Source organism: Capra hircus, chromosome 5, assembly GCF_001704415.2.
Source record: "Capra hircus breed San Clemente chromosome 5, ASM170441v1, whole genome shotgun sequence".
NCBI lineage: Eukaryota > Metazoa > Chordata > Mammalia > Artiodactyla > Bovidae > Capra > Capra hircus.
Genome location: NC_030812.1, coordinates 93888275 through 93915599, shown reverse-complemented (window position 1 = coordinate 93915599; position 27325 = coordinate 93888275). Strand labels below are relative to the sequence as shown.

The window sequence follows — 27325 nt, the reverse complement described above, 5'->3', positions numbered from 1 at the left end:
ATGTGTCTGCATCTATAACTGCAAACACCAAATGTGAGATCATACATCAAGCGCCATGCTGTACTGTGGTCCTTTCCTCCGCCTGCCACACTTCTTGATGACAACCACATACAGTGTCAAAAACAGGACCCAATAGCATACATACAGCAATGTTCCTACAATTACAACTGTCTGTTTCGATGCTGAGAATGGCTTTTTAGATTCCACATAAATGGTGAAAACCACACCACCCAGGAGGATTGTAAACCAAACTGTTACGGGGATGAGTCCTATGAAATTAACAACAATGGTCTTCCTTCCAGAAGTACCCCACCCAGCTTTGTTAATCGTTGCAATTGCAAACATCTTGGCGGGAAGTAAACTTGACATGTATAACACTGAGTAGAGGGACATGAAGACCATGACGGTGTTTCCTCTAAGGCAGCTGGCAAAAGATGACTTTATGAGACCCACTAACTGGACAGTTAACAAGAAGAGGAGTATGTTCCAAGTTTTACCCCTGTAGAAGAGCTGGATTACTGTGGCAATGAGAAAGAAAGGGAAGAACCCAGTGATGACGGCTTCATAGGTCATCCACAGGTGATGTTTGTGGAACCACATTGCATTGTACAACCACTCTCGGAAGTAGGACTTGCTCCAACGGGTCTGCTGGTTTAACCATCTGAGATATTCCTTAGGTGTTTCCGTAAGGCACTTGGATCGAGCTGTGTATTTCGTTGCATAGCCCAGACTCAGCACTCGGTTCGTTAGGTGCCTGTCATCTCCAAAACTACAATGGCTGCCCATAAATTCTTGATTGTACCAGTCTTCCACAAATTCCTGCAGTAAGGAGTTTCGGTACATTCCTAGGGGTCCGCTAATGCACTGGACACACCCAAAATAAGACTGACAGGCCCTTTCTATGTTAAAAGCCATCCAGTATCTCACGCTGCTGAGGAAAGAGATCCAGGAATCATACTTGTTTAAAATCTGGACATCTCCTCCAACACCGCCAACCATGGGATCTTCTTCTAAAACCTTTACCATCTCCACTGATGAGGCAGGGTCAAGTATGGTGTCTGAATCACAGACCTGTACATAATCCACACTCCGTCCCAGTGCTCTGAAAGCCGTGTACATGACTTCTCTTTTTCCACCCCATTTTTGCATGATGCAGATATTCTTGTTGGACAAGACCAACCGGGTGACATGCTGTGAGCTCTCTTTATGTGACTCATCCATCTCACCAGGACCCTTCATGTGGAAGTTGCTCTTCCAGATATACGTGGCTGACATGTCCCTGCCCATGATTTCACTGAAGATGTCCATCATGTAAAGGTCATCTTCTGAGTTTCCATCTATGACCATGACAACTTTAATTCTGGGGTAGGTTAGCCTTTTCACAGATTGCAAACATTTCCTTAAGTAGCCTGGATCTTCTTGATACGCAGCAATGCAAAGAGCAACAGTTTTGTTCAACTTAACAGGAGTTTCTAGAGATTTTTTCATTTTCTTGTGCTCCAAAAAGGCAAACAGGCTTTGGATGAGGAGGTGTGATACTAAAACTGCACCGTATAGCCCAAAAGAGAAATAGTAATTATCCGTTTGGAAAAATTGGTAGCCAACAATATAAGCAGCTGTGATTCCAAAGAGGAGAGAAACTCCAAAAAGTGTGGTTCCAATTATTCTCAGGATACACAGTAACCTCCCACAGTGCATCTTGTTCGGCTCTGGGTCATAAAGTTGTCCTCAGCCTGTCTGTCCTGGAGGGTCGGCAGCAGTCAGTATCCAAAACTGAGCTAATAGGAGATCAGATGAATTTGAGACAATGGACCAAAAAAAATATTTTTTTTTAAACACGACATTTAAAAAAGATTGAGGAGTTTTTTATTTTATGCTCTAGTTCCCCACCCTTAATACTGGAAAGTCTCTTCTTTCTTTTGTATTAAAAAAAAAAGAGAGGAAAAAAGGCCTGGTGAAAACTCAACAGAACCCAGGAAGTGTAGAATTGGGAGAAAGTCTTTGGCGGGGCCTGGTTCAAGTCCTGAGTCAGTGGGTTGCTGGAAGCCAGGTCTGGTTAACTCTTTTCAGATGCCTTGATTTCATCCTTCTGACTGTTGCCTTTCTGCCTCCTTCAATGGAAGGGGAGGTCTCCTGCTTAATTCTTCACAAATGACATTAGATTCTTACTTTGTAGAAATGATAGAAGCTATCACCTGTGGATTCCTCAAGTTCTTGATAATTTTGTGAATTGATCCTCACAGCTCCTGTGTCCATCTCACCCTTCTTGCTTGCCTCCATCCCTCCACCCATGCTCTGGGTCCCACCACTTTCCTTAAGTGCATCTGTCACTTTTATTAGGAATTTCACTGCACCCTATATCTTCTTGCTCATGTCCCCTAAAGCTCCCTCTCTGCAGTGGCTCATCCCCATTCAGGATATTAACGTGCTCCACTGTCTTGCAGCTCAAAGCTAACCAACCACAGCAGCCCTCTCTGGATCACAAATGAAATTCTTAAATCCTAATGTCACATGAACTTCCAAAAGCATATGACCCTGGTGACCACTTATTCTTAAAGCTCTTTCCTCCCATGGCCTCTGGAGTAACAATCACTCCTGAATCACCACCTCCTCTACTTTCCTTTTCCTTATTTTTCCCAGGAGTTCCACTTTATTCCCAACAGCACAATGGATAATACCTTCTAGATGATTCCTTTAGCACTAGGAATATCCAAAGCAAAATTCATATTCTCTTCCAATCCATCCTCCACCCTCTGCTTTCTAGCTCTGTGTCTTTCAGCCTAAAACCCAAGTCCATCCAGGTATCTTCTCTCCTCCACAACTCATATTTAATCAAAACCTCCTAAATAGCGCTCCCGTTAGTAAGTGCCTCCATAGCTCTACCTTTCTATGCTAGTTTTTTTTTTCTCAATTTATTTTTATTTTATTTATTTTTATTTTTTAAATTTTAAAATCTTTAATTCTTACATGCGTTCCCAAACATGAACCCCCCTCCCACCTCCCTCCCCATAACATCTCTCTGGGTCATCCCCATGCACCAGCCCCAAGCATGCTGCACCCTACGTCAGACATGGACTGGCGATTCAATTCTTACATGATAGTATACATGTTAGAATTCCCATTCTCCCAAATCATCCCACCCTCTCCCTCTCCCTCTGAGTCCAAAAGTCCGTTATACACATCTGTGTCTTTTTTCCTGTCTTGCATACAGGGTCGTCATTGCCATCTTCCTAAATTCCATATATATGTGTTAGTATACTGTATTGGTGTTTTTCTTTCTGGCTTACTTCACTCTGTATAATTGGCTCCAGTTTCATCCATCTCATCAGACAAATTCTTAGAAAAGTACAATTTTCCAAAACTGAACCAGGAAGAAATAGAAAATCTTAACAGACCCATCACAAGCACGGAAATTGAAACTGTAATCAGAAATCTTCCAGCAAACAAAAGCCCAGGTCCAGACGGCTTCACAGCTGAATTCTACCAAAAATTTCGAGAAGAGCTAACACCTATCCTCCTCAAACTCTTCCAGAAAATTGCAGAGGAAGGTAAACTTCCAAACTCATTCTATGAGGCCACCATCACCCTAATACCAAAACCTGACAAAGATGTCACAAAAAAAGAAAACTACAGGCCAATATCACTGATGAACATAGATGCAAAGATCCTCAACAAAATTCTAGCAAACAGAATCCAACAACACCTTAAAAAGATCATACCCCATGACCAAGTGGGCTTTATCCCAGGGATGCAAGGATTCTTCAATATCCGCAAATCAATCAATGTAATTCACCACATTAACAAATTGAAAAATAAAAACCATATGATTATCTCAATAGATGCAGAGAAGGCCTTTGACAAAATTCAACATCCATTTATGATAAAAACTCTCCAGAAAGCAGGAATAGAAGGAACATACCTCAACATAATAAAAGCTATATATGACAAACCCACAGTAAACATTATCCTCAATGGTGAAAATTTGAAAGCATTTCCCCTAAAGTCAGGAACAAGACACGGGTGTCCACTTTCACCGCTACTATTCAACATAGTTCTGGAAGTCTTGGCCACAGCAATTAGAGCAGAAAAAGAAATAAAAGGAATCCAAATTGGAAAAGAAGAAGTAAAACTCTCACTGTTTGCAGATGACATGATCCTCTACATGGAATACCCTAAAGACTCCACCAGAAAATTACTAGAGCTCATCAATGAATATAGTAAAGTTGCAGGATATAAAATCAACACACAGAAATCCCTTGCATTCCTATACACAAATAATGAGAAAGTAGAAAAAGAAATTAAGGAAACAATTCCATTCACCATTGCAACGAAAAGAATAAAATACTTAGGAATATATCTACCTAAAGAATCTATGCTAGTTTTTAAAAAATAAATTTATTTGTTTTTGGCTGTGCTGCGTCTTTGTTGCTGCACACAGGCTTTTCTCTAGCTGTGGCAAGCAGGGGCTACTCTCTAGTTGTGGTGCGTGTGTTTCTCATTGTGGTGGCTTCTCTTCTTGCAGAGAACAGCATCTAGGATGCTTGGGTTTCAGTAATTGCCACACACAGGCTCAGTAGTTGTAGCTTCCGGGTTCTAGAGCACAGGCTTGGTTGTTGCAGTGCACAGGTTTAGTTGTTCCACAGCACGTGGGATCTTCCAGAACCCGGGATCGAACCCGTGTCTCCTGCATTGGCAGGTAGATTCTCTATTATTGAGACACAGGGAAGACCATTTCTATGCTAGTTTCGATATCGCAACTAGTCTAAATTATGAAGAGGCTTTTTTCCCCCAAGTCTCTCTGACTTTTAATCCATTTTTCATACTTTGCCAGAGTGACCTTTCTAAAATGCAAAACTAATTTGTTTACTTGATTACCCCCAATTGTCAATGGTTTCTACTTCCTAGAATTAAGATTCTTTGACTTATCCTCTTGGGCCTTCATGACCTGGTTTCTGCCTACCTATCTAGTTTCATCCACCACCTCTTTCACTCCATGTGATCTCAAAACCATTACACACAGTTCTCCAGCCTACCATGAGCTGGTCCAACACCTCTGACTTTGCATATGCTGTTTCCTCTGCCTGAGATTTTCCCCCTTGTTGACTATCGAGTAATCTCAAAACCGTTATTTAAGACTCAGGAAGCAGCACCCCCTTTATAGGGGCTAACTTGCTCTACAAGCTCTATGTACCTTGTATGTAGGTCTGCTGGTCTGTATGTAGGTCTGCTGGTCTAATGTAATTTACACGTCTGCTCCTGCTCCCAGCCTATGAACGTGTTTCCTCAGTACCCAATACAGTGTCTGGCCCACAACAACTACTCAATTTTTGTTGCTGTTTAGTCACTAAGTCATGTCCAACTCTTCTGCAACTCGATGGATTATAGCCTACCAGACTCCTCTGTCCATGGGATTTTCCAGGCAAGAATACTGGAGTGGGTTGCCATTTCCTTCTCCAGGAGATCTTCCAACCCAGGGAATGAACCCATGTCTCTTGTATTGGTAAGTGGATTCTTTACCACTGAGCCACCTGGGAAGCCATAGGTATTCAATAAATATCTATAAAAGGGAGGAGGACATAAGAAGAGAGAGAAATGAAGAAAAGAAATAGTATATACAGCATTCATTTCTCTGCCTAAGAAACCATTGCTCAGCCGCTCAAGTTAAAGAGAAACTTTATATTCAGGTCATCAGGGAGGTGGGAGGAGGCCAGAATGACTCAGATTCTGGGCTGCAACTCAGCAGATGGGTATTGTATCATTACTTGAGAGAGGGAGCAGAAGGGAAACATCTGGGAGGGAGCCTATGTTTAGTTTTGGACATACCAAGTTTCTAGTGGTTAAGATACTAGAAAGCTCAGATACGATATTTAAATACAGTTGTCTGCTTTAAAAATTCAAAACTGACTCAGTATTTTATTTATTTGGCTGAAGCATGTGGAATCTTTGGTTGCAGAATTCGAACTCCTAGTTGCAGCACATAAGATCTAGTTCCCTGACCAGGGATCAGATCCCGGGCTGCCTGCATTGGGAGTGCAGTGTTTTAACCACCGGACCACCAGGGAAGACTGTCTATGAAATGAGCACTAAAATTAGAATCTTAATGTTAGAACATCATGGCACCTTGGCCCAGCAAGGTGATAGACTGGGACTGGGTCAAGCTGCACTAATCAGCTAATGTTATAACTGTTAAAGAAAGATCTTGAGCAGGAAAGTCAATTTATTCTCAGTCAAGTCATGACCATAATGGTGGGCTTTCTTTAAAAATGGTAAAGTGGAAGTAAGGGCAGTGATAAACACAGGCAGGTGCAGAATACCTATTCACCAGGTTTCTGGGGATGAAAGAGAGTCTAATTGTAACTGAGTCAATTGACCACAGTTGGATAATTGTGGGCAACATCCGCAGAAACGTCCTTTCTGCTCCTCTCCTCCCAAATATAATAAATGTGCTTTCCAAACTGATCTTGGACCATGAATGCTACTGCCTCCAGCCCCTTCCCAGCTTTTCTCCTGCATTCTCATCCACCCTTACCACCAGTGAACTTAGAGGGAAATGAGAAAGGATGGCTGTTTCACTGTTACTGGTACTACCCCCTTTTCTTACCACAAATAATAAACTTCTGCAAATCTGTGCTTTTTTTGACATTCATGTGCCCCCATATATGGGAAAAAAATTTTCTTTTTTTACCCAGTCCTCAACAGAATTCAATGAGAAAAATTTACTGCTAACACACTGACCAATTTAGCAAGTGCTCTGAGAATTAAGCCAAAATCTGAGTTTCTTGTGCTACCCCTAATTGATGTCCTCTGTTCCTCAATGTTTTCTCCATATATCAACTCTTCCTGGTTGTCCAGTCTCATGCCTTAAAAAAATTTTTTGTCTTAAATACTTGATTAGTTTAAGCCTTATGTTTTTCTATTAAAAAAGAAAATCTCCATGTTGTGAAGTGACTGGTGTGGAAACTGTAATAGCAAAAAGGTAGAAAAATATCACATAATTCTAATCTCAACCTTGCTCTATGCAGGCTCTGTGAAGGTAGGGGCCACTTTTGCTTATGACCCCATATCCTGGGAATGCTAGAGCTGGCACAATAATGTTTCTGTGATGGATCTAGATTACATGTGTGTGTTCCTGACCCCAAAGTGAAATTTATCTGAACATTCACAGACGTTAGTCTAAAATAACTCAAGTCGTTATGTCCTCAAGCTCAGGTAAGAAGCCAAGAGGACATTCAGATGCCCAAGGGGCAAATGCCATCTTTGTGAAAATGAGATTTAAACATTTCTAACAGTAACATCCTTAGAATCAATGCACTTGATAAATATTGAACGATTGAGAATATTATTTTCTAAAAAAAGTTTTTTCTTCCACAAATAAAGATGAAAAGAAGCCCCATCAATTTTTGATTTCTAAGTAAAAACCCAAACACCCAAATTGAATTTCTTTTCTTTACCTATGTATTCTAATATTTTCTATAAGTTAATTGTTTTCAGTTGAAAAAAAAATTCATCACACTGTCTTAGAATTTGTAAAATGGTAATACATGGCCGAAATCACTTTTCCCATAGTTGGAACCTAAGTTTCATTTATGAAAGAGGAAGTGGTTTTCAACCCTGAGCAATACAATTTTACCCTAATATAGTCAGTCAGATAGAGGGAAAAAAGATACATGAGAAAGCAAAGCATATGTCAGAGAAAATATAAAAGCAAAACTTGCAACTTAATCTATTCAGATTAGTTCTAGCTAATAGTTTACTATGATCCTCGAATTGCTTTTCTCTTTCAATGAGCACAGTCACTCAACTTCCTTCTCTGAACCCTAGCTTTGCACCTTTCCTTCTCTGAAAAGACTTAAAATAAATGGATACCTGGTTTTTAGATTTGCTTTGTCTCTTCATCAGAGTCACTAAGAAAATAACTAAGTAATGAATAATCAGTCTCCAGGCAACAAAATCATAAGTTGGTATTTTAGCTCTCACTCTCTCCATAAATCAGAGCCTGGGATTCTGGATGGAAAGAGAATCATTTGGCGAAGTGATCCAGAGAAGAGCAGTAGGGGGCTAGGACAGTGAAACACAGAGGGAGGGAAAGCGGCAGGGTGCATTTAAGATGGTCCAAAGGGGTGTGCAGAATAAGCCTCTGAAGACCACACCCCAGGGATGGAATGAGGGCGCATTTATCCACCCACTCACATCCTGCATAGGTCAAAGGTGGCCTTTGACCATTCCCAGTTATGTACATGCTCCAGTGCTAAACAGCTATGATTTCAGAGGAGCTCTGAGTTAGAAAGTGGGGGCTCTTGCAGTTTGGCTGAGGTGAGATACCTCAGCTTACCTGAGTGAAGCTAGAATAAAAGGAAGAATATGAGGTGGGTTGAATAATGTGTCTAATACACAAAGAAGGTTGAAAGGGATTAGTTTTTTAAAAAATGGCTTGAAGGAAACAAAATACTGGTACATAAAAATGCTGCAGGTTTGCTTGGCTCTGAAATGATCTCTTTCCTTCACCTCCTAGAAGTGTACCTGTTTCTTCACTGCTGGCTTAACTCAGAGTTCTTGTCAAAAGTCTCATCAACAGAAAGTCAACTTTGCCCCATTTTGATTTAGCACTAAGCTCACTGCTCATCTAGATCTCTGTTTAGTTATATGAATTTGGGTGTATTTGTCGCAGTAAATTTGACTATAAACTTCTTAAGAATGAGGGGTGGCATCATGTATCTCATTGTATTGACTCCCTTGGGCTTAATATAATGTTTTATCCTATGGCCACTCAAATCCTCAGCTTTTACACTAGCTGGAAGGTTACCATTGGAGACAGATTCACATCACATCTGTGGTATATTAATTCTTGATTTCTCACTGTAAATTAGAATTTTGATATCTTAGGCCTGGTTTGAATAACTTGACACTACTTTATATTAGAACTGTAGCTGTGTTTGCAAGGCTGCAGGACAAACTTCAGAGCAAACCTCTCTCTCTCAGTCAAGAGACTTTCACAATTTTCCCAAGATTATAACATATCTGCTGTCTATACAGACATGGAGTTGCAAGTGTTAGACTCAAGTTTCCTCACAATTTCACTACCTCTATTGGTTTCATTTTTTTAACCACATTAAGTAAATTCCTGTTTCATAGTAGTGCAAGAAACCTACATAATAACATTATTAATACATTTTCTAGTCACATCTTAAAACTAAGTTATCAAAAAATTGTGAGACCTAAGTTGTAGAAGCAAATGGAACCTTCTCTATTTTTTTAAAAAAGGTAAAACAAACGTATTCGTAAACAATTCTTAAAACCTTAAACAAAATTAATTCCTTGAGATTCACTACATTATTGCTGCTACTACCTTTTTTGCTATTTCAATAGTTAATGCTTTGTAATTTGGAATCCAAACAGGTGACACAAGTGAAAATAATGTCTAAATAAGTGTGAAAACTAAAGTTTCTATTTTGTGTGTCAGAACCAAGACCCAAGATGAAGTTCACGGATTAAAATTTCATATATTATGGAAAGTAAATCACCAAGAAATAGTTATTTAAAATTTTCTACCCCAATTTGGGGGCTTCCCTGGTGGCTCAGATGGTAAAGAATCTGCCTGAATGCAGGAGACCTGGGTTTGATTCGTGGGTTGGGAAGATTCCCTGGATAAGGGAATGCAACCCACTCCAGTATTCTTCCTGGAGAATCTCATGGACTGAGAAGCGTGGTAGGCTAGTCCATGGGATTGCAAAGAGTCAGACACAACTGAGCAACTAACACATACACACATGCCCCAATTTCAGGACTGAAGGAGGAGGGTCTTTTAAATTTTCTTCTGGAGAAAGTTTTTGGTCTTTTCTATAAGTTTCGGGACCAGGAAACAAAATTTAATAATAAAGATTAATAAGTATTAATACTTCTCCCAGAAATTCTTCTGAACTTATCTATTAAAAAAATGTTTTTAGCTAAAGTCTAATCAATAAATGTGATGCCATGCTTGTATTTGCCCTGTCAGAGTCTATAATAAATGTTCAGTCAAAATATTTGTATGTTAGTCTTTATGAGAGAACCTCCCTAAATTTTCTCAAAATATCCCAAACTCCACACATCCCAAACTAAAATCACCCTATTCCCAACCCTCAAATAAGCACCTTTTCCTTTAGTTCTTACCTTGATGAAGGCAAGAAACATCTACCCGCTTTGATCTGGGTATTCTCAACTCAACATTGCTAAGTATTAGAGAAATGCAAATCAAAACCACAATGAGATAACACCTCACACCGGTCAAAATGGTTATCATCAAAAAAAATCCACAAACAATAAATACCAGAGAAGGTGTGGAGAGACGGGAACTCTCCTGCATTGTTGGTGGGAATGTAAATTGATACAGCCACTATGGAGAACAGTATGGAGGTTTCTTTAAAAACTAAAAATAGGTCTATCATACAACACTGCAATCCCACTCTGGGCATATATCTGGAGAAAAACAGGATAGGAAAAGATACATGCACCCCAATGTTCTTACCCTAAAAAGGAAACTGATGTTGTTCCTTCTGGCCATTTACCAAGTCCTCACACTTTTATCTACTTCCTTTCCTTCCCTATGTATCACTTTAGCTGACGCTTTCCCCATTTCTGGGAATTACCTTGTATATATTCTGATAAACTGGTATAGCCCTTGAATTGGTTCAGGATGGCAGAGTAGAAGGATGTGCACTCACTCCTTGAGAGAGCACTGGAGTCACAACAAACTGCTGAACCATCATTGACAGGAAGATGCTAGAACCAACCAAAAAAGATATCCCACATATCCAGAGACAAAGGAGAAGCTGCAATGAGATAGTAGGAGGGGTGCAATCATGATAAAATAAAATCACATAATCACCATGTGGGATACTCATAAACTGGAGATCAATTATATCACAGAATTTCTACTGGAGTGAAGGTTCTGAGCCCCATGTCAGGCTTCCCAATGTGAGGGTCTGGCAACAGGAGAAAGAATCCCCAGAGAACCTAACTTTGAAGGCCAGTGGGATTTGATTGCAGGACTTTCACAGGATTGGGGAAAACAGAGTCCACTCTCGGAGGGCACACACAAAATCTGGTGCACATTAAAAGCCAGGGGAAGGGAGCAGTGACCCCATAGGAGACTGAACAAGACCTTACCTGCTAGTGCTGGAGGGTCTTTGCAGATGGAGGGGGGCAGCTATGGCTCACCATGGAGACAAGGACACTGGTAGCAGCAGTTCTCAGAAGTACTCATTGGCATGAGGCCTCCATGAGGTCACCATTATCCACGCCAAACAGCCTGTAGGCTCCAGTGTTGGGCTGCTTCAGGCCAAACAACCAAGAGGGAAGGAACACAGCCATACCCATCAGCAGACAAGTGAGTTAAAGTTTAACTGAGCACAGACTTGTCCACAAGAGCAAGACCCAGCTCTACTTACCACCAGTCCCTCCCATCAGGAAACTTGCACAAAACTTTTAGATACTCCATCTACTAGAAGGTAGACAGCAGAAGCAAGAACTGCAACCCTGCAACCTGTTGAATAAAAACCACTATCACAGAAAATTAGAGAAAATGAAAATGTGGAGGATTAGGTCTCAGATGAAGGAACAAAATAAAACCCCAGAAAAGCAACTAAATGAAGTAGAGACAGGCAACCTTCCAGAAAAAGAATTTAGAATAATGATAGTGAAGATGATCCAGGATCTTGGACAAATGATTTAGGCAAGGATTGAGAAGATGCAAGCAATGTTTAATATAGACCTGGAAGAACTAAAGAACAACAAACAGAAACAAAAAGTACACTAACTGAAATTAAATAGATACTAGAGGGAATCAAGCAGAATAAATGAGGTAGAAGAAGGAATAAGTGACCTAGAAGGCAGAATGGTGGAAATCATTGCCACTGAACAAAACAAAGAATGAAATAAAGGCAACCTAAGAGACCTCTGGGACATATTAAACACACCATCATTTGCATTATAGGGGTCCAAAAATGATAAGAAATAGAGAAAGGATCTAATAAATATTTGAGGAGACTATAGCTGAAAACTTCTCAAACATGGGAAAGGAAACCCCTCAACCAAGTTTGGGAAGTGAAGAGTGTCCCAGGCAGGTTAAACCCAAAGAAGAGCACAGCAAGACACATGGTAATCAAATTGGCAAAAATTAAAGACAATGAAAAAATATGAAAATCAACAAGGGGAAAATGACAAAAAAAACACACCAGTACTTCCATGAGTTTATGAGCTGACTTCTAGGCAGAAACTCTGCAAGCCAGAAGGGAGTGGCAGAATGTGTTTTAAGTGATGAAAAGGAAAAACCTACAACCAAGAATACTCTACTCAGCAAGCATATCATTCAGATTTGAGGGAGAAATCAAAAGCTTTTCAAACAAGCAAAAGTCAAGAATTCAACACTATCAGAAAAGCTTTACAACAAATACAAAAGGAACTCCTCTAGGTAGGAAAGAGACTAGCAACCTAAAACAACCTGTGCAACTATAGACTGCTATATCAAAATCTCATAGAAGCAGCAAACCTAAAAACTACAGTGGATATACCCACAAAAAAGAAAAAGCAACCCAACGTAACACTAAAGATGACCATCAAACCACAAGAGAAGAGAACAAGAGAGGAAAGGAAGAAAAAAGACCTACAAAAACAAACCCCAAATAATTAAGAAAATGGCAATCAGAACACACATACTGATAATTACCTTAAATGCAAATGGATGAAACGTGCCAACCAAAAGACAGAGACTGTTTGAATGGCTTCAAAAACAAGACCTGTACATATGCTGTCTATAAGAGACCCACCTCAGACCTAGGGACACATACAGACTGAAAGTGAGGGGATGGAAGAAGGTATTCCATGCAAATGGAAATCAAAAGAAAGCTGGAGTAGTCATACTCCTATCAGACAAAATAGACTTTAAAGACTTATAAGAGACAAAGAAGGACACTACATAATGATCAAGGGGTCAATCCAAGAAGAAGATATAACAACTGCAAATATATATGTACCCAACAAATATATCTGTACTCAATATATATGTACTCAATTCATAAGACAAATCCTAACAGCCATAAAGTGAAAAATTGACAGTAACACGATAATAGTGGGGGACTTTAACATCCCACTTTCATCAATGGATACATCATCCAGTCAGAAAGTCAATAAGGAAACACAGGCCTTAAATAACACATTAGACTAGAGGGACTTAGTTTATATTTATAGAGCATTCCATCCAAAAGCAGAAGAACACATGTTGCTCAAGTGCACATGCAATATTCTCCAGGACTGACCACATGCTTGGCTACAAAGTGAGTGTAAATTTAAGAAAACCGAAATCATATCACGCGTTGTTTCCCAACGACAACACTTTGAGGTTAGAAATAAAGTACAAGGAAAAAAAAACAATAAAACACAAACACATAGAGGTTAAGCAAAATGTTACTAAACAAACAATGGATCACTGAAGAAATTAAAGGGGAAATCAAAAAATACCTAGGGACAAATGAAAACGAAAGCACAAGGATCCGAAAGCTATAGGATGTAGCAAAAGCAGCTCTAAGAGGAAAATTTACAGCAATACAGTCTTACCTCAGGAAACAAGAGCAACCTCAAATAACCTAACCTCACACTTAAAGCCCTTAGAGAAAGTAGAACAAACAAAACCTAAAGTTAGCAGAAGAAAAGAAAAGAAGATCACAGCAGAAATCAGTGAAACAGAGACAAAGAAGGCAACAGCAAAGATCAGCAACACTAAAAGCTACCTATCTTTGAAAAGATAAACCTGATAAAGTCTTAGCCAGATTGAGAGAGGACTCAAATCAATAAAATTAGCAATGCAAAAAATGTTACAACCGACACCACAGAAATACAAAATATCATAAGAGACTACTACAAGCAACTGTATGACAATAAAAGGGACAACCTGGAAGAAATGGACAGATTCTTAGAAAGATGCAGACTGAACCAGGAAGAAATAAAAAATATGAATAGCCCAATCACATGCACCGAAACTGAAACTGAGATTTTAAAACTCCCAACAAACAAAAGTCCAGGACACAGGTGACTTCTATCAAACATTTAGAGAAAAGCTAACACCTATCCTGAAACTGTTCTGAAAAAATGGCAGAGGAAGGAAAACTCTCAAAATCATTCTATGAGGCCACCATCACTCTGATACCAAAATCAGACAAAGATACCACACAGATAAGAAAATTACAGGCCAATATCACTGTTGAACACAGACACAGAAATCCTCAACAAAATACTATCAATTCTAATGTAACAATACACTAAAAGGCTCAAATACCATGATTAAGTGGGATTTATCCCAGGGATGCAAGGATTTTTCAATATTCACAAATAAAGCAGTGTGATAAACCACATCAACAAACTAAAGAATAAAAACCATATGATCATCTCAATAAAAGTAGAAAAAGCTTCTGATAAAATTCAGCACCGGTTTATGATTTAAAAAACACTCTCCAGAAAGTGGGCATAAAGGAAACACATGCTCAGTCAACTCAGTCAAGACTGTCTCTTTGCAACTGCATGGACTATAGCCCTCCAGGCTCCTCTATTCATAGAATTTTCTGGGCAAGAATATTGGAGTGGGTTGCATTTCCTTCTCCATAAAGAAAACATACCTCAGCAGAATAAAGGCCGTACAAGACAGCCCTAACAGAATGGGAAAGACTAGAGATCTCTTCAATAAAATTAGAGACACCAAGGGAACATTTCATGCAAAGATGGGCTTGATAAAGGACATAAATGGTATGGACCTAACAGAAGCAGAAGATATTAAGAAGAGGTGGCAAGGATACACAGAAGAACTGTACAAAAAAGATCTTCGTGACCAAGATAATCACGATAGTGTGATCACTCACCTAGAGCCAGACATTCTGGAATGTGAAGTCAAGTGGGCCTTAGAAAGCATCATTACAAACAAAGCTAGTGGAGGTGATGGAATTCCAGTTGAGCTATTTCAAATCCTGAAAGATGATGCTGTGAAAGTGCTGCACTCAACATGCCAGCAAATTTGGAAAACTCAGCAGTGGCCACAGGACTGGAAAATGTCAGTTTTCATTCCAATCCCAAAGAAAAGCAATGCCAAAGAATGCTCAAACTACCGCACAGTTGCACTCATCTCACAGGCTAGTAAAGTAATGCTCAAAATTCTCCAAGCCAGGCTTCAGCAATACGTGAACCATGAACTTCCAGATGTTCAAGCTGAGTTTAGAAAAGGCAGAGGAACCAGAGATCAAATTGCCAACATCCGCTGGATCATGGAAAAAGCAAGAGTTCCAGAAAAACATCTATTTCTGCTTTATTGACTATGCCAAGGCCGTTGACTGTGTGGATCACAATAAACTGTGGAAAATTCTTCAAGAAATGGGAAAACCAGACCACCTGACCTGCCTCTTGAGAAACCTATATGCAGGTCAGGAAGCAACAGTTAGAATTGGACATGGAACAACAGCCTGGTTCCAAATAGGAAAAGGAGTACGTCAAGGCTGTGTATTGTCACCCTGCTTATTTAACTTATATGCAGAGTACATCATGAGAAACGCTGGCTGGAAGAAGCACAAACTGGAATCAAAATCGCCAGGAGAAATATCAGTAACCTCAGATATGCAGATGACACCACCCTTATGGCAGAAAGTGAAGAGGAACTAAAAAGCCTCTTGATGAAAGTGAAAGTGGAGAGTGAAAAAGTTGGCTTAAAGCTCAACATTCAGAAAACGAAGATCATGGCATCTGGTCCCATCACTTCACAGGAAATAGATGGGGAAACAGTGGAAACAGTGTCAGACTTTATTTTGGGGGGCTCCAAAAATCATTGCAGATGGTGAACGCAGCCATGAAATTAAAGGACGCTTACTCCTTGGAAGGAAAGTTATGACCAACCTACATAGCATGTTGAAAAGCAGAGACATTACTTTGCCAACAAAGGTCTGTCTAGTCAAGGCTATGGTTTTTCCAGTAGTCATGTATGGATGTGAGAGTTGGACTGTGAAGAAAGCTGAGTGCCAAAGAATTGATGCTTTTGAGCTGTGGTGTTGGAGAAGACTCTTGAGAGTCCCTTGGACTGCAAGGAGATCCAACTAGTCCATTCTGAAGGAGATCAGCCATGGGATTTCTTTGGAAGGAACGATGCTAAAGCTGAAACTCCAGTACTTTGGCCACCTCATGCAAAGAGTTGACTCATTGGAAAAGACTCTGATGCTGGGAGGGATTGGGGTCAGGAGAAGAAGGGGATACAGAGGATGAAATGGCTGGAAGGCATCACCGACTCGATGGACATGAGTTTGAGTAAATTCTGGGAGTTGGTGATGGATAGGGAGGCCTGGCGTGCTGTGATTCATGAGGTCGCAAAGAGTTGGATATGACTGAGCGACTGAACTGAAAACAGCCCTACGGATAACATCATAGTCAATGGTGAAAAGATGAAAGCATTTACTCTAAGATCAGGAACAAGGCAAGGATGTCCACTTTTGCCACTTATATTCAACATAGCTTTGGAATTCCTAGCTACAGCAATCAGAGAAGAAAATAAAAGGAATCCAAATTGAGGAAAAAAAAAAAAAAGTGAAACTGCCATGATACTATACATATAAAACCCTAAAGATACTACCAGAAAACTACTAGAGCTCATCAATGAATTCAGTAAAGTTGCAGGATACAAAATTAATACAGAGAAATCTCTTGCATTTCTATGCACTAAAAGTGAAACATCAGAGATAGAAATTAAGGAAACAATCCCATTATCATTGCTTTAAAAAAATAAAACACCTAGGAATAAATCTACCCAGGGTGCAAAAGACCTGTACATGGAATACTATAAGACACTGATTAAAGAAATCAAAGATGACCCAGATGAAAAAATATATTATGTTCTTGGATTGGAAGAATCACTATTGTCCAAATAATTACATTACCCAAGGCAATCTACAGATCAAATGCAATCCTTATCAAATTACCAATGACATTTTTCATAAAACTAGAACAAAAAATCTTATAATTTGTATGGAGACACAAAAGATCCCAAATCATCAAAACAATCTTGAGAAAGAAAAACAGAGCTGGAGGGACCAGGCTGTATGACTCCAGATTCTACTGCAAAACTATAGTCATCAAAACAGTATGGTACTGGCAGGAAAACAGATATATAGATCAATGGAACAGGATAGAGTGCCCAGAAATAAACCCATGCACCTGTGCTCAATTAATCTATCACAAAGGAGACCAGACTACACAATGGTGGGAAGATAGTCTCTTCAATAAATGATGCTGGGAAAACTGGACAGCTACATGTGAAAAAAAAAAAAAAAAGAAATTAGATCATTCTTTAATACCATACACAAAAATAAACTCAAAATGGATTAAAGACACTACACAGCTCCTAGAAGAAAACATAGGCAGAATACTCTCTGACATAAATGGCAGCAATATCTTTTTTGATTCACCTCCCAGAGTAGTGGAAATAAAAATGAAAACAAATAGGAACTAATTAAACTCAAAAGCTTATGCATAGCAAAAGAAACCATAAACAAAACCAAAGACAGCCCAAAGACTGGGGAAAATATTTGCAAATTACGTGACCAACAAGGGATTAGTCTCAAAAGTTTATAAACAGCTAATGTGACTTAATACCATCCCAAACAAACAACCCAATCAAAAAATGGGCAGAGGACCTAAATAAACATTTCTCCAAAGAAGACGTACAGATGGCCAAGAGGCACAAGAAAAGACGTTCAACATTGCTAAGTATTCAGTTCAGTTCAGTTGTGTCCAACTCTTTGTGACCCCATGAATTGCAGCACACCAGGCCTCCCTGTCCATCACCAACTCCCAGAGTTCACTCAGACTCACGTCCATTGAATCCATGATGCCATCCAGCCATCTCATCCTTGGTCGTCCCCTACTCCTCCTGCCCCCAATCCCTCCCAGCATCCAAGTCTTTTCCAATGAGTCAACTCTTCGCATGAGGTAGCCAGAGTACTGGAGTTTCAGCTTTAGCATCATTCCTTCCAAAGAACACCCAGGACTGATCTCCTTCAGAATGGACTGGTTGGATCTCCTTGCAGTCCAAGGGACTCTCAAGAGTCTTTTCCAGCACCACAGTTCAAAAGCATCAGTTCTTCAGCGCTCAGCCTTCTTCACAGTCCAACTCTCACATCCATACATGACCACTGGAAAAACCACAGCCTTGACTAGATGGGTAGCTGTATTCAGATGCCCGCAAATTCATTACTGCTTTCTTACTATATTTGCAATGATACCTTGCTGTTTTTATGCCCCAAAAGAGTCAGCAAGTGTAACCAAACTACTAGGACAAAGTTTCAGTCATTCCTAAAAAGGAAAAACAAATCAGAGAATATTGCTTCATATCCTTCTCCCTGACTTCTGCTTAGATGGACAAAAGGAGTTGCAGGTGGACTCCTGAAATTCCAGGGGTGAAAGGAGTCCGACATGATAGCCTGGGACTTGCACTTACCCATGTGATGGGGGTAGCATGTGGAAGTTCACAAACCATGACTGTGGGCCAGCAAAGCCCTTCTGATGCTCTTAGTCCCAGAGAGCATCCAGACTGCCTGGGTGGGCCCAACTGCCCTCACCTCCCGTGCTCCCCTCAGCTCCTGCAGCTTGGAGGGGCCAGTGCAGCCCAGTGAGAAGGAGGAGCTGCATTAGGAAGACTAAGAGGCAGGTGGCAGTGTCACTTGTCCACGCCGACAGCTAGGTCGAAAATGAGCAGTTAAGGAAAGAGATTTTTTCTTCAAATGAGTTTGGAGATTTTCACCATTACAGGGAGTAGGGTATTGATTGCTATTATGAACAGAGTGACAAGAAAAGTCGAGAAACTTGCTCTAGATTTCTTCCAAGAGACAAGAAAGCTTCTGGCTCCACTGAAGAAGCTTGATGGGACTGGGGGAGATAAAAATGAGATGCTTTTATGCTTGCACCCTGCATCTTTCCTAGTCAACGTGGCAGGTGTGGAGGCATCTGTGGTCACACAGCTGTCACTCATGATGCTCTAATTAGCACAGGACTGACTTCTCAGCCTTTGCCTGATTCAGTTCAACAACTGGGATGTGATTGAATTAATATAGGACTAAGAGAGTTCAGTTCAGTCGTGTCTGACTCTTTGCAACCCCATGAACTGCAGCACGCCAGGCCTCCCTGTCCATCACCAACTTCTGGAGTTCACCCAAACTCATGTCCATCGAGTCAGTGATGCCAACCAGCCATATAAGAGAAACGCAAATCAAAACTACAATGAGATATCACCTCACACAAGTCAAAATAGCTATCATCAAAAAATCCACAAACAATAAATGCTAGGGAAGGTGTGGAGAGAAGGGAACCTTCCTGCACTCTTGGTGGGAATGTAAATTCATACAGCCACTATGGAGAACAGTATGGAGGTTTCTTTAGAAGCTAAAAAGAGGTCTACCATACAACCCTGCAATCCCACTCCTGGGCATATATCTGGAGGAAAACATGATCGGAAAGGATATATGCACCCCAGTGTTCATTACAGCACTGCTTACAATAGTCAAGACATGGAAGCAACCTAAATGTCCATTGACAGAGGAACAGATAAACAAACTGTGGTACATATATACAATGTAATATTACTCAGCCAATAAAAAGAATGAAATAATGTCACATGCAGCAACATGGATGGATCTAGAGATTATCATACTGAGTGAAGTCAGACAGAGAAAGAGAAATATCACACAATATAGCTTATATGTGAAATCTAAAAAGAAATGATATAAATGAACTTATTTACAAATAGAAACAAACTCACAGATTTAGAGAACAAACTTATGGTTACCAGGGCAAAGAGTGAAGGGAAGGGATAATGAGGGAGTCTGGGGATTGACATGTATACACAGCTGTATTTAAAGCTTATAACAAGGATCTATTGTATAACACAGGGAACTCTGTTCAATGTTATGAAACAGCCTGGATGGGAAGGGAGTTTGGGGAAGAATGGATACATGTATATATATGGCCGAGTTGCTCTGCTGTGCACCTGAAACTATTACATTGTTAATGGGCTATATTCCAACGTAAAATAAAAAGTATGTGTGTGTGTTTTTAAAAAGATAATACATTACCACATTAAAAAAAAAAAATGGAACAGAAAAACAGGAAGTGAGGTGAAGTGAAGTGAAAGTCGTTCAGTCGCGTCCAACTCTTTTTGATCCCAGGGACTGTACAATCCATGGAATTCTCCAGGCCAGAATACTGTAGCTATTCCCTTCTCCAGGGTGTCTTCCCAACTCAGAGATCAAATTCAGGTCTCCCACATTGCAGGTGGATTCTTTACTAGCTGAGTCACCACAGAACCCCCCAAAACAGGAAAGTATTGGGAAATTCTAAAGCAGCCATGGTTAATAAAATTGCACTTTGGCAAAAATAATCCTGCAGTCTGATGACTGCAGACACTTATAACCCAGGAAAGTGCTTTCTGAAAGAGCTGCTTAATGTACTGGTATGCACCCCAACTCCCCAAAATGTTAGGCCACGATTAAGAAAATCTGTTTTTATAACGAGTTATTACTTCATTGAACAGGAATTATCATCAGCAATTCTGTTGCCTTATCAAGTGGCTCAGAGGGTAAAGCATCTGCCTGCAATGCAGGAGACCTGGGTTCGATCCCTGGGTCAGGAAGATCCCCTGGAGAAGGAAATGGCAACGCACTCCAGTACTCTTGCCCGGAAAATCCCATGGACAGAGAAGCCTGGTAGACTACAGTCCACAGGATAGCAAAGAGTTGGACACGACTGAGCGACTTCACTTTCACTTTCTTATCAAGAGATCCATGATGCCTTTTCAGAGAAAAGCAACTCCCATGGCTGGTCATAATAGACAGTCAATTATATAGCCCCTACTATGTGCCCTAGCTAGTTAAGCTTTCCTGATAGCTCAGTTGGTAAAGAATCCGCCTGCAATGTGGGAGACCTGGGTTTGAGCCCTGGGTTGGGAAGATCCCCTGGAAAAGGGAAAGGCTATCCATTCCAGTATTCTGGCCTGGAGAATTCCATGGACTGTATAGTCCATAGGGTCACAAAGAGCCGGACATGACTGACGGACTTTCACACTATGTGCCAGGCACTGTTCCTCATAACAAACTTACGATATAGGTATTATTATAATACCCATTTTACAGATGAGGAAAGTGAAGCATGGGGAGATTAGATAATTGGCTAAAAGTCATGCAGTTTGTCAGTATTGGAGCCAGGCTTCAAACATAGGCGGTCTGGCCCCATGGCTTCTGTCTTGCAATTCCAACCCATCTCTCTAATATTTGACTTCCAAGAATGAAGACCTGCCACGGAAAGAGTGAACATATGGTGCAACTTCCACAGGGAATCTGGAAATAAGGAAGCCCTCAGAGATAAAGGATCTATTGAGATTGGCCTCAACCACAAGTCTGCTGTCAATTAAGGAGCCTGAACAACTCCCAGGACTGTAGACTCCTTGAAAGCCACTTAAAGGAATTAGCTAGTCTAGACAGGCAGTCACTTAGTCTCAAGTGGTACTGGTAAACCATGGAAGAGTGGAAAAGGAGTCTGTGACCAGCTGTTTTGGGCAAGCAGTAACCGGTAAGGAGCAGTTATGTACTGCCTGAAATGCCCAGTCCTAGTAAGAGGCAGATGAATCAGGTCCTCAGCCTTAGAATCCCTGATATATTTTTTATCCCAGGTAGTTTGACTACAGTGAGAATGTGCCCAGAGCAGGCTACACAAATAATCGGATTGTTAAAAATCAGTTTCCTGTATCTGATCAGCTCTGGAAAACTGCAAAGAATGAATTTCTAGAGTCTATCCCGGAGAAACCCAGGGCCAGATCTGAAACTCACTTTACCAAGGCACATGCCATTTATGAGTGTCTTGGCAGCCAACCCATCTCTTTCCCTAGTAACAACCTGACTGCCCTATACATATGACTAGAAAAACTGGTAATTCCCTGGTTGTCCAGTGGTTAGAACTCCATGCTCTTATTGTCGATGGCTTGGGTTCAATCTCTGGTTGGGGCCACAAGCCGCTGGGCAAAAAAAAAAAAAAAAAGAAAAGAAAGAAAAGAAAAATTTACAAGGCATCCTAAAACACACATGGGGATTTCGGTCTGGAAAGATAAATGCAATGTGATTATGTTTGAAGCCTATAATAGTCTGAGGCCAGAACCAAGGACTCAGTTTAAGAAGCAATTTCTTGCAGGGTGATATTTTCCTAAATAAACAGTGCCCCATCTTCAGAAAAACAATGTCTCCCACCTCATTCTTTACGCTGCCCACTCCATCTACCGGAACGTTTAAAACAATTCCGATAACATAAAAGGAGACCAGGAAAGGGAGAAAAGTTTCTGCCGTCGTTTCAGACACAACCGCCATTTCCGTTTCCGGGGCACTCCCCAGCCTGTCCCAGGTGTGTTCAAAACTGAGCAGTTTCAGTGCGCCACAAGGCGACATCGACACCACCGCCTCCAGAACGTGCAAGCAAATCACGGGTCAGGAGCCGGGGAGTGATCAATTCTGAGCTCAGAAGCTGAGGCAGCTTCAGAGACTGGAAAAATTTAAGAGTGATAAGCGGGCACATTGCGAAAGCTAAGGCTTTGAAATCTGGAAACTGCACACACTGGTTGATGGAAGACAGTAGAACAAGAACCCATAAGGCGCTTTTAGGAAGGGATAGCCCTGCTGAACCCCACCCTAGTCTTGCTCAAGGTCAGCACAGAAAGGGGATTAGGAAATAAAATGAATCCTCTCTCCTTTTAAATAAATTGTCTCTTATGCGTTACTTTTGAAGTCTTTCAGGTGTTTTTTTTTGTTTGTTTTTTTAAACTTAATCTTAGTTTTACTCCTTGGGAGTGAAACAGACAAAACCCAGACCTCCCCCCCACCTCAACAACACACACACACACACACACACACACACACACACACACACCCTCCTTTTGCTTTTGAAGCAAAGGGTACAGTTCAGTGTCAATACCTGTAGGGCTAAAACCTTGCTGAAAACCTGTGTTATTAAGAGGGGAGTAGCCAAGTACATGTCGTTTTGCATTTCAGCTCTGCCTCCACTTGCTGTGTATCTTTATGCAAATCATTGAACTTGCCCAGTCTCAAACTTTCTCATCTGTAGAATAGGGATAATAAACCTATTTAGGATCGTGTTATTGTTGTTTACTGGTTAAGTCGTGTCAGACTCATTGCCACCCCATGGACTGTAGCCTGCCAGGCTCCTCTTTCCATGGGATTTCCCGGGCAAGAAAACTGGAGTGGATTTCCTTCTCCAGGGGATCTTCCTCACCCAGGGATCAAATCCACGCCTCCTGCGGTTTCTGCATTGGCAGGCGGATTCTGTTTTACCACTATGCCACCTTGCAAGCCCATTTAGGACTGCAGTGAGCAGTACATGAAAGAACATAAATCCTTGGGTACACTGCCTAGCACATTTCAAGCTAACAATACCAGGTTGCACTTCTCAACACTTTAAACCAAAGCCATTGTCCAAAAAAAAAAAAAAAAAAAGTGGCAACCTGGATCACACTCTATGATGAGAATAAATATATTTAGATGTCCTTTGGCTAACGCTTTTAGGATCAGCCAAGAATCAGCAAAGCCAAGAGCCGTACCGGAGCGAACCTGTTTGTCTGCCAAGAATTCCTGCCAGCACTTTCCAAATTCGGAGAAACACACCCCCAAGTCCTCGTCCGGGGCCATCCCCGAGCGCCAGCAGGGCTGGAGCAACCCGGGCCGTCCCCCCACCTCCGCCTCCCGGCAGAAGCGCGTTCCTTGGCTTCCATGCAGAAAACAGACGGACACCCGCGGGAAGTCAACTTGAGTGGACTCGAGCTCACAGGGCTGCACGCGCGCAGAGGGGAGCACGCGGGCTCCCAGGGGTCCCTCCCAGCGCCCCCAGCCGGGGAGGCACTCTGGGCGCGCGGCTCACCTGCCTGGCTCAGAGGCACCGCGGCGGCCAGAAGCAGCAGGAGCAGCGGTAGCCTGGCCGGCGGCGGGGGCAGCCCGAGGCGCTCATCCCGGCGGTGGCGGGGCATTGCTCGGCGGCCGCGATCTCCGCTCCGCTCGGCAGGACGAGGCAGCTGCTGGCAGAGAGGCTCTGGGGCCGGCAGCGGGGCGCCCAGACGCGGAGTTTCGGGCGTCCTTCTTAACTTTCCTCTCTCATAAGCCCGGCCTGTCTGGGGCTTTTTAGGGGCGAGGAAGCCTCACGTGGTCTTGAGGACAACCTTCGCCCTGCTGGGCCCGTCTGGGAAGGGCGGGTCCTTTCTGACCCTCTAGCGCCCCGTGAGCCGGGCCGGGCCGGTTCCCCTCCTGCACTCCTGGGACGTACGTGCTGCTTTCTCCGCACTCCGTCGAGCGGTTTGGAGACCCAGGGCTGGGACAGATCAGTTCACGTCCACACCGCTGGCTTCCAGGGCCGGCCACTGGTCTGCAGCAGCGGAGACGGGGCGTCCTGGGCAGTGTAGAAATGCATACCCCTGCCTACGCGCAGCTCCAATTCCTCGCCCTTTCGGAGAGGGCTTCCCAAGTGCTTGCAACTCAGGGTTTAGTGCCCCTCTCCATCCCCGCTGTTTAACCTAAATCCATTTGCTGCAGCTCAGGACTTCGGATCGTTTGCTTTTCAAAACTTCATTGGCTGGAACCACCACTGGCGAGTGATTCAGATTAGATGGGGCTGAAACCAGTGATATCCCAGAAAACTCCTGTGAAGTCCCCATTTCTGTGCGGGGTCAGGTGAAAGTAACATTGTGAAGTAGGCAACACCGTGCCTTGGGGGACATTGTGAAGGCGGCAGACGGTGCCCTAGGTGACATTGTGAAGTAGGCAAAAGGCATTTTATTCATCCAATAAGACCTCTGTTGAGCCCACCTTGTGTGTCCCGTACGGGTGGTATAAAGACCACTAAGACCACGGTCTACAGCAGGCCAGGAGCGACGAAGCCCTACAAATAAACAGCCACCGGAAGTTGCCATCAGTGCTGTGACAGAGCCCTGCTGACCTACGATTGCATCCACCTGAGGACCAAGGCACCGCCTTCTCCATCTTTCTTCTGAGCTTAACCGAGGTCTAGGGGAGATGGGAAGGGAGGGAGAGAGGCACCTTTCCTAGAGGGCGAAACACATTTGTCTTGCTAGGAACGATATAAAACAATTACATCAGATCTCTATGCAAATTGTTAAACACATCACCGTAAGCCTGTTTCTTTTCCAAAAGGTGTAATTAACTTAGCATTTAAACACTTATGCACCGATGGCAAAAATTTTAGCATGACGAATTTGTTACTCAATCTCATTTGGGCTAAATTCTAAGCATTCTTCACCTCCTCCATATTCTTTGCCCCTTTACTTAGGGTTCATCTTTGCTTCAGGGGGCTTATGTACTGACTGGGTAGAGTGCATCTGCTCGGTGAGTCATCTTTCTGGCTTGGTGGGCTCCAGGGAGATGTGGTTCATCTCTTCTGGTCCTCCTTGTGGTACAGCAGTGGCAGGAATCCACTGTTGACATCTGAGGCTCTTGGCCTCACATCTGGATTCCTACATGCTCTGTGTATTAGTTAGGTAACGACAAACTCCCAAAGTTTGATGGTTAATGCAACTGAAATGTATACCTGACTCATATACCAGTCTAGTGTGGGAGTTCTTTATTGGTTGGCGGCTTTCTGTCATGTGGGAATTAAGAACCTGGTATCCTTTCATTTGTGGTTCCACCATTCCCTAAAGCAGATGTCCCCATCTTTCTTGGTTCATAGTGCCCTGAGAATCTTGGGACTGCAGGCCAAAAGAAATATCTAACAGTTTCTTTTATTAATTAGTTGGGATCAAACAATTTATAAGTAGTAATTGACTCAGTGTCCTAGATGGTACTATGTTTTCCTCAAAGATTTATATCTCAAATGTTCCCTTTAGTTCATTGTGGTATGTTCCACTGATACTATTATTTCCTGTGAATATTTAGCATATCCTAGGTCTTCTGCATTGCAGGTGGGTTCTTTACCGTCTGAGCCACCAGGGAAGCCCATATTCTAGGTAGCCCTTGGTGAATTCACTGTGGTTCCCAAACTGGATACAGGAACCATCACCCAAGGGACTTGGAATGTTTTCTTCTAACCAGAAGAAGAGGTAAGAATACGGGACAGCTCTTTCACTTCTTATTCACTTCCACTCACATTCCATCAACAGTAACTAGACATATTGCCATACCTGGATGCTAAAGAGACTGGGAAGTGCAGCCTCTGGCTCAGACGTCACCTCTCAGAATGGAAAGAAAACATTTTTGGGGAAAGAACCTGGCTGTCTCTGGCACTCTTGGCAACCTCTCCATCCAGACTTGGATTCTACTGGGTCCTCTGGCTCATTCTCAGACCCCTCCAATTCCTCTGCGTGTGTGTGGGGGGGGGGGGAGGTAAGGGGGAAGGGAGGTGGGGTGGGCCTGTGGAGTAGGGACTCAAAGATCCTCTGACTTGGGGTGTGTTAGTCAGCCTCCCCAAACAGGGCCCTCTATCACTGCTTATCTGCAATTCACATGTCATTGTAGGGCACATAACTCCTTGCAAATTCATGAGCTACATTCTGGGAAGTTTAAACACAGCCTCCTCTGCTCTGGTAACTCTAGACCTATTTGGAGTTTCTATTACCAAATGCTCCCACATCCCGCCCCACCCATCAAATAGGCGACTCATCTCCTAGAGGAAGGGTGGTGCTGGCCCTTGCATCAACCCACTGAGTCTTTCTCTTATCAGCTCTTCAAACTTTGTAGTTGTTTGCATAAGAGTTATTATACATTCTTATACTTTGTCTTTTAAACATTTATTATCTACTATATACCTTTTATGTATTCTTCTTATTCCAATTTATTGTTCTTGAATATTTTTACACCACTTTATTTCAATCTGTGCCATTTAATCAACTGTTGACCATTTCAAAATATTTTTCTCTCAAATTCACACATCTGACACTTGAATGACTTTGAACACTATGGTTTGTGTCTACACAAGACCTCAAAAAGCCACAAGCTTTACTCTTTGGCTTTTTCATTGCTTTTGTCTCCTCCTTCCTTGAGAAACAAGTCTTAGCTTCTTGGATTTAATCTACTACTGGAAAATTTACTAAGTTTTACTAAATGTGTAGGGTAATATTCAACTTCCTCCCGTATATTTACTTCTGTAGTTAATTTTTCTTGTATTTATTTATTATTTGCCTACATTCACTTTTGTGCAGGTTGTTTTGGTAGTTGAACTTACCATTTGCTACTCTGAGATCAGATTATTGAGTTCAGACTGCTGTATAACC

At 41.9% G+C, this 27325-nt stretch overlaps 1 protein-coding gene and 1 pseudogene across 1 annotated transcript in view; both read right to left on the bottom strand.

Annotated features, from left to right (window-relative positions):
• PLBD1 (phospholipase B domain containing 1) overlaps window positions 1–24648 on the bottom strand; it is an 88619-nt gene extending 63971 nt beyond the window's left edge. The window contains exon 1 of the mRNA XM_018048455.1: window positions 23968–24648. Within this exon, the coding sequence (XP_017903944.1) occupies window positions 23968–24073 (106 nt within the window). The 5' untranslated portion in view covers window positions 24074–24648. The remainder of the gene's footprint in view (window positions 1–23967) is intronic.
• Window positions 40–1698, bottom strand: LOC108636051 (annotated as a pseudogene).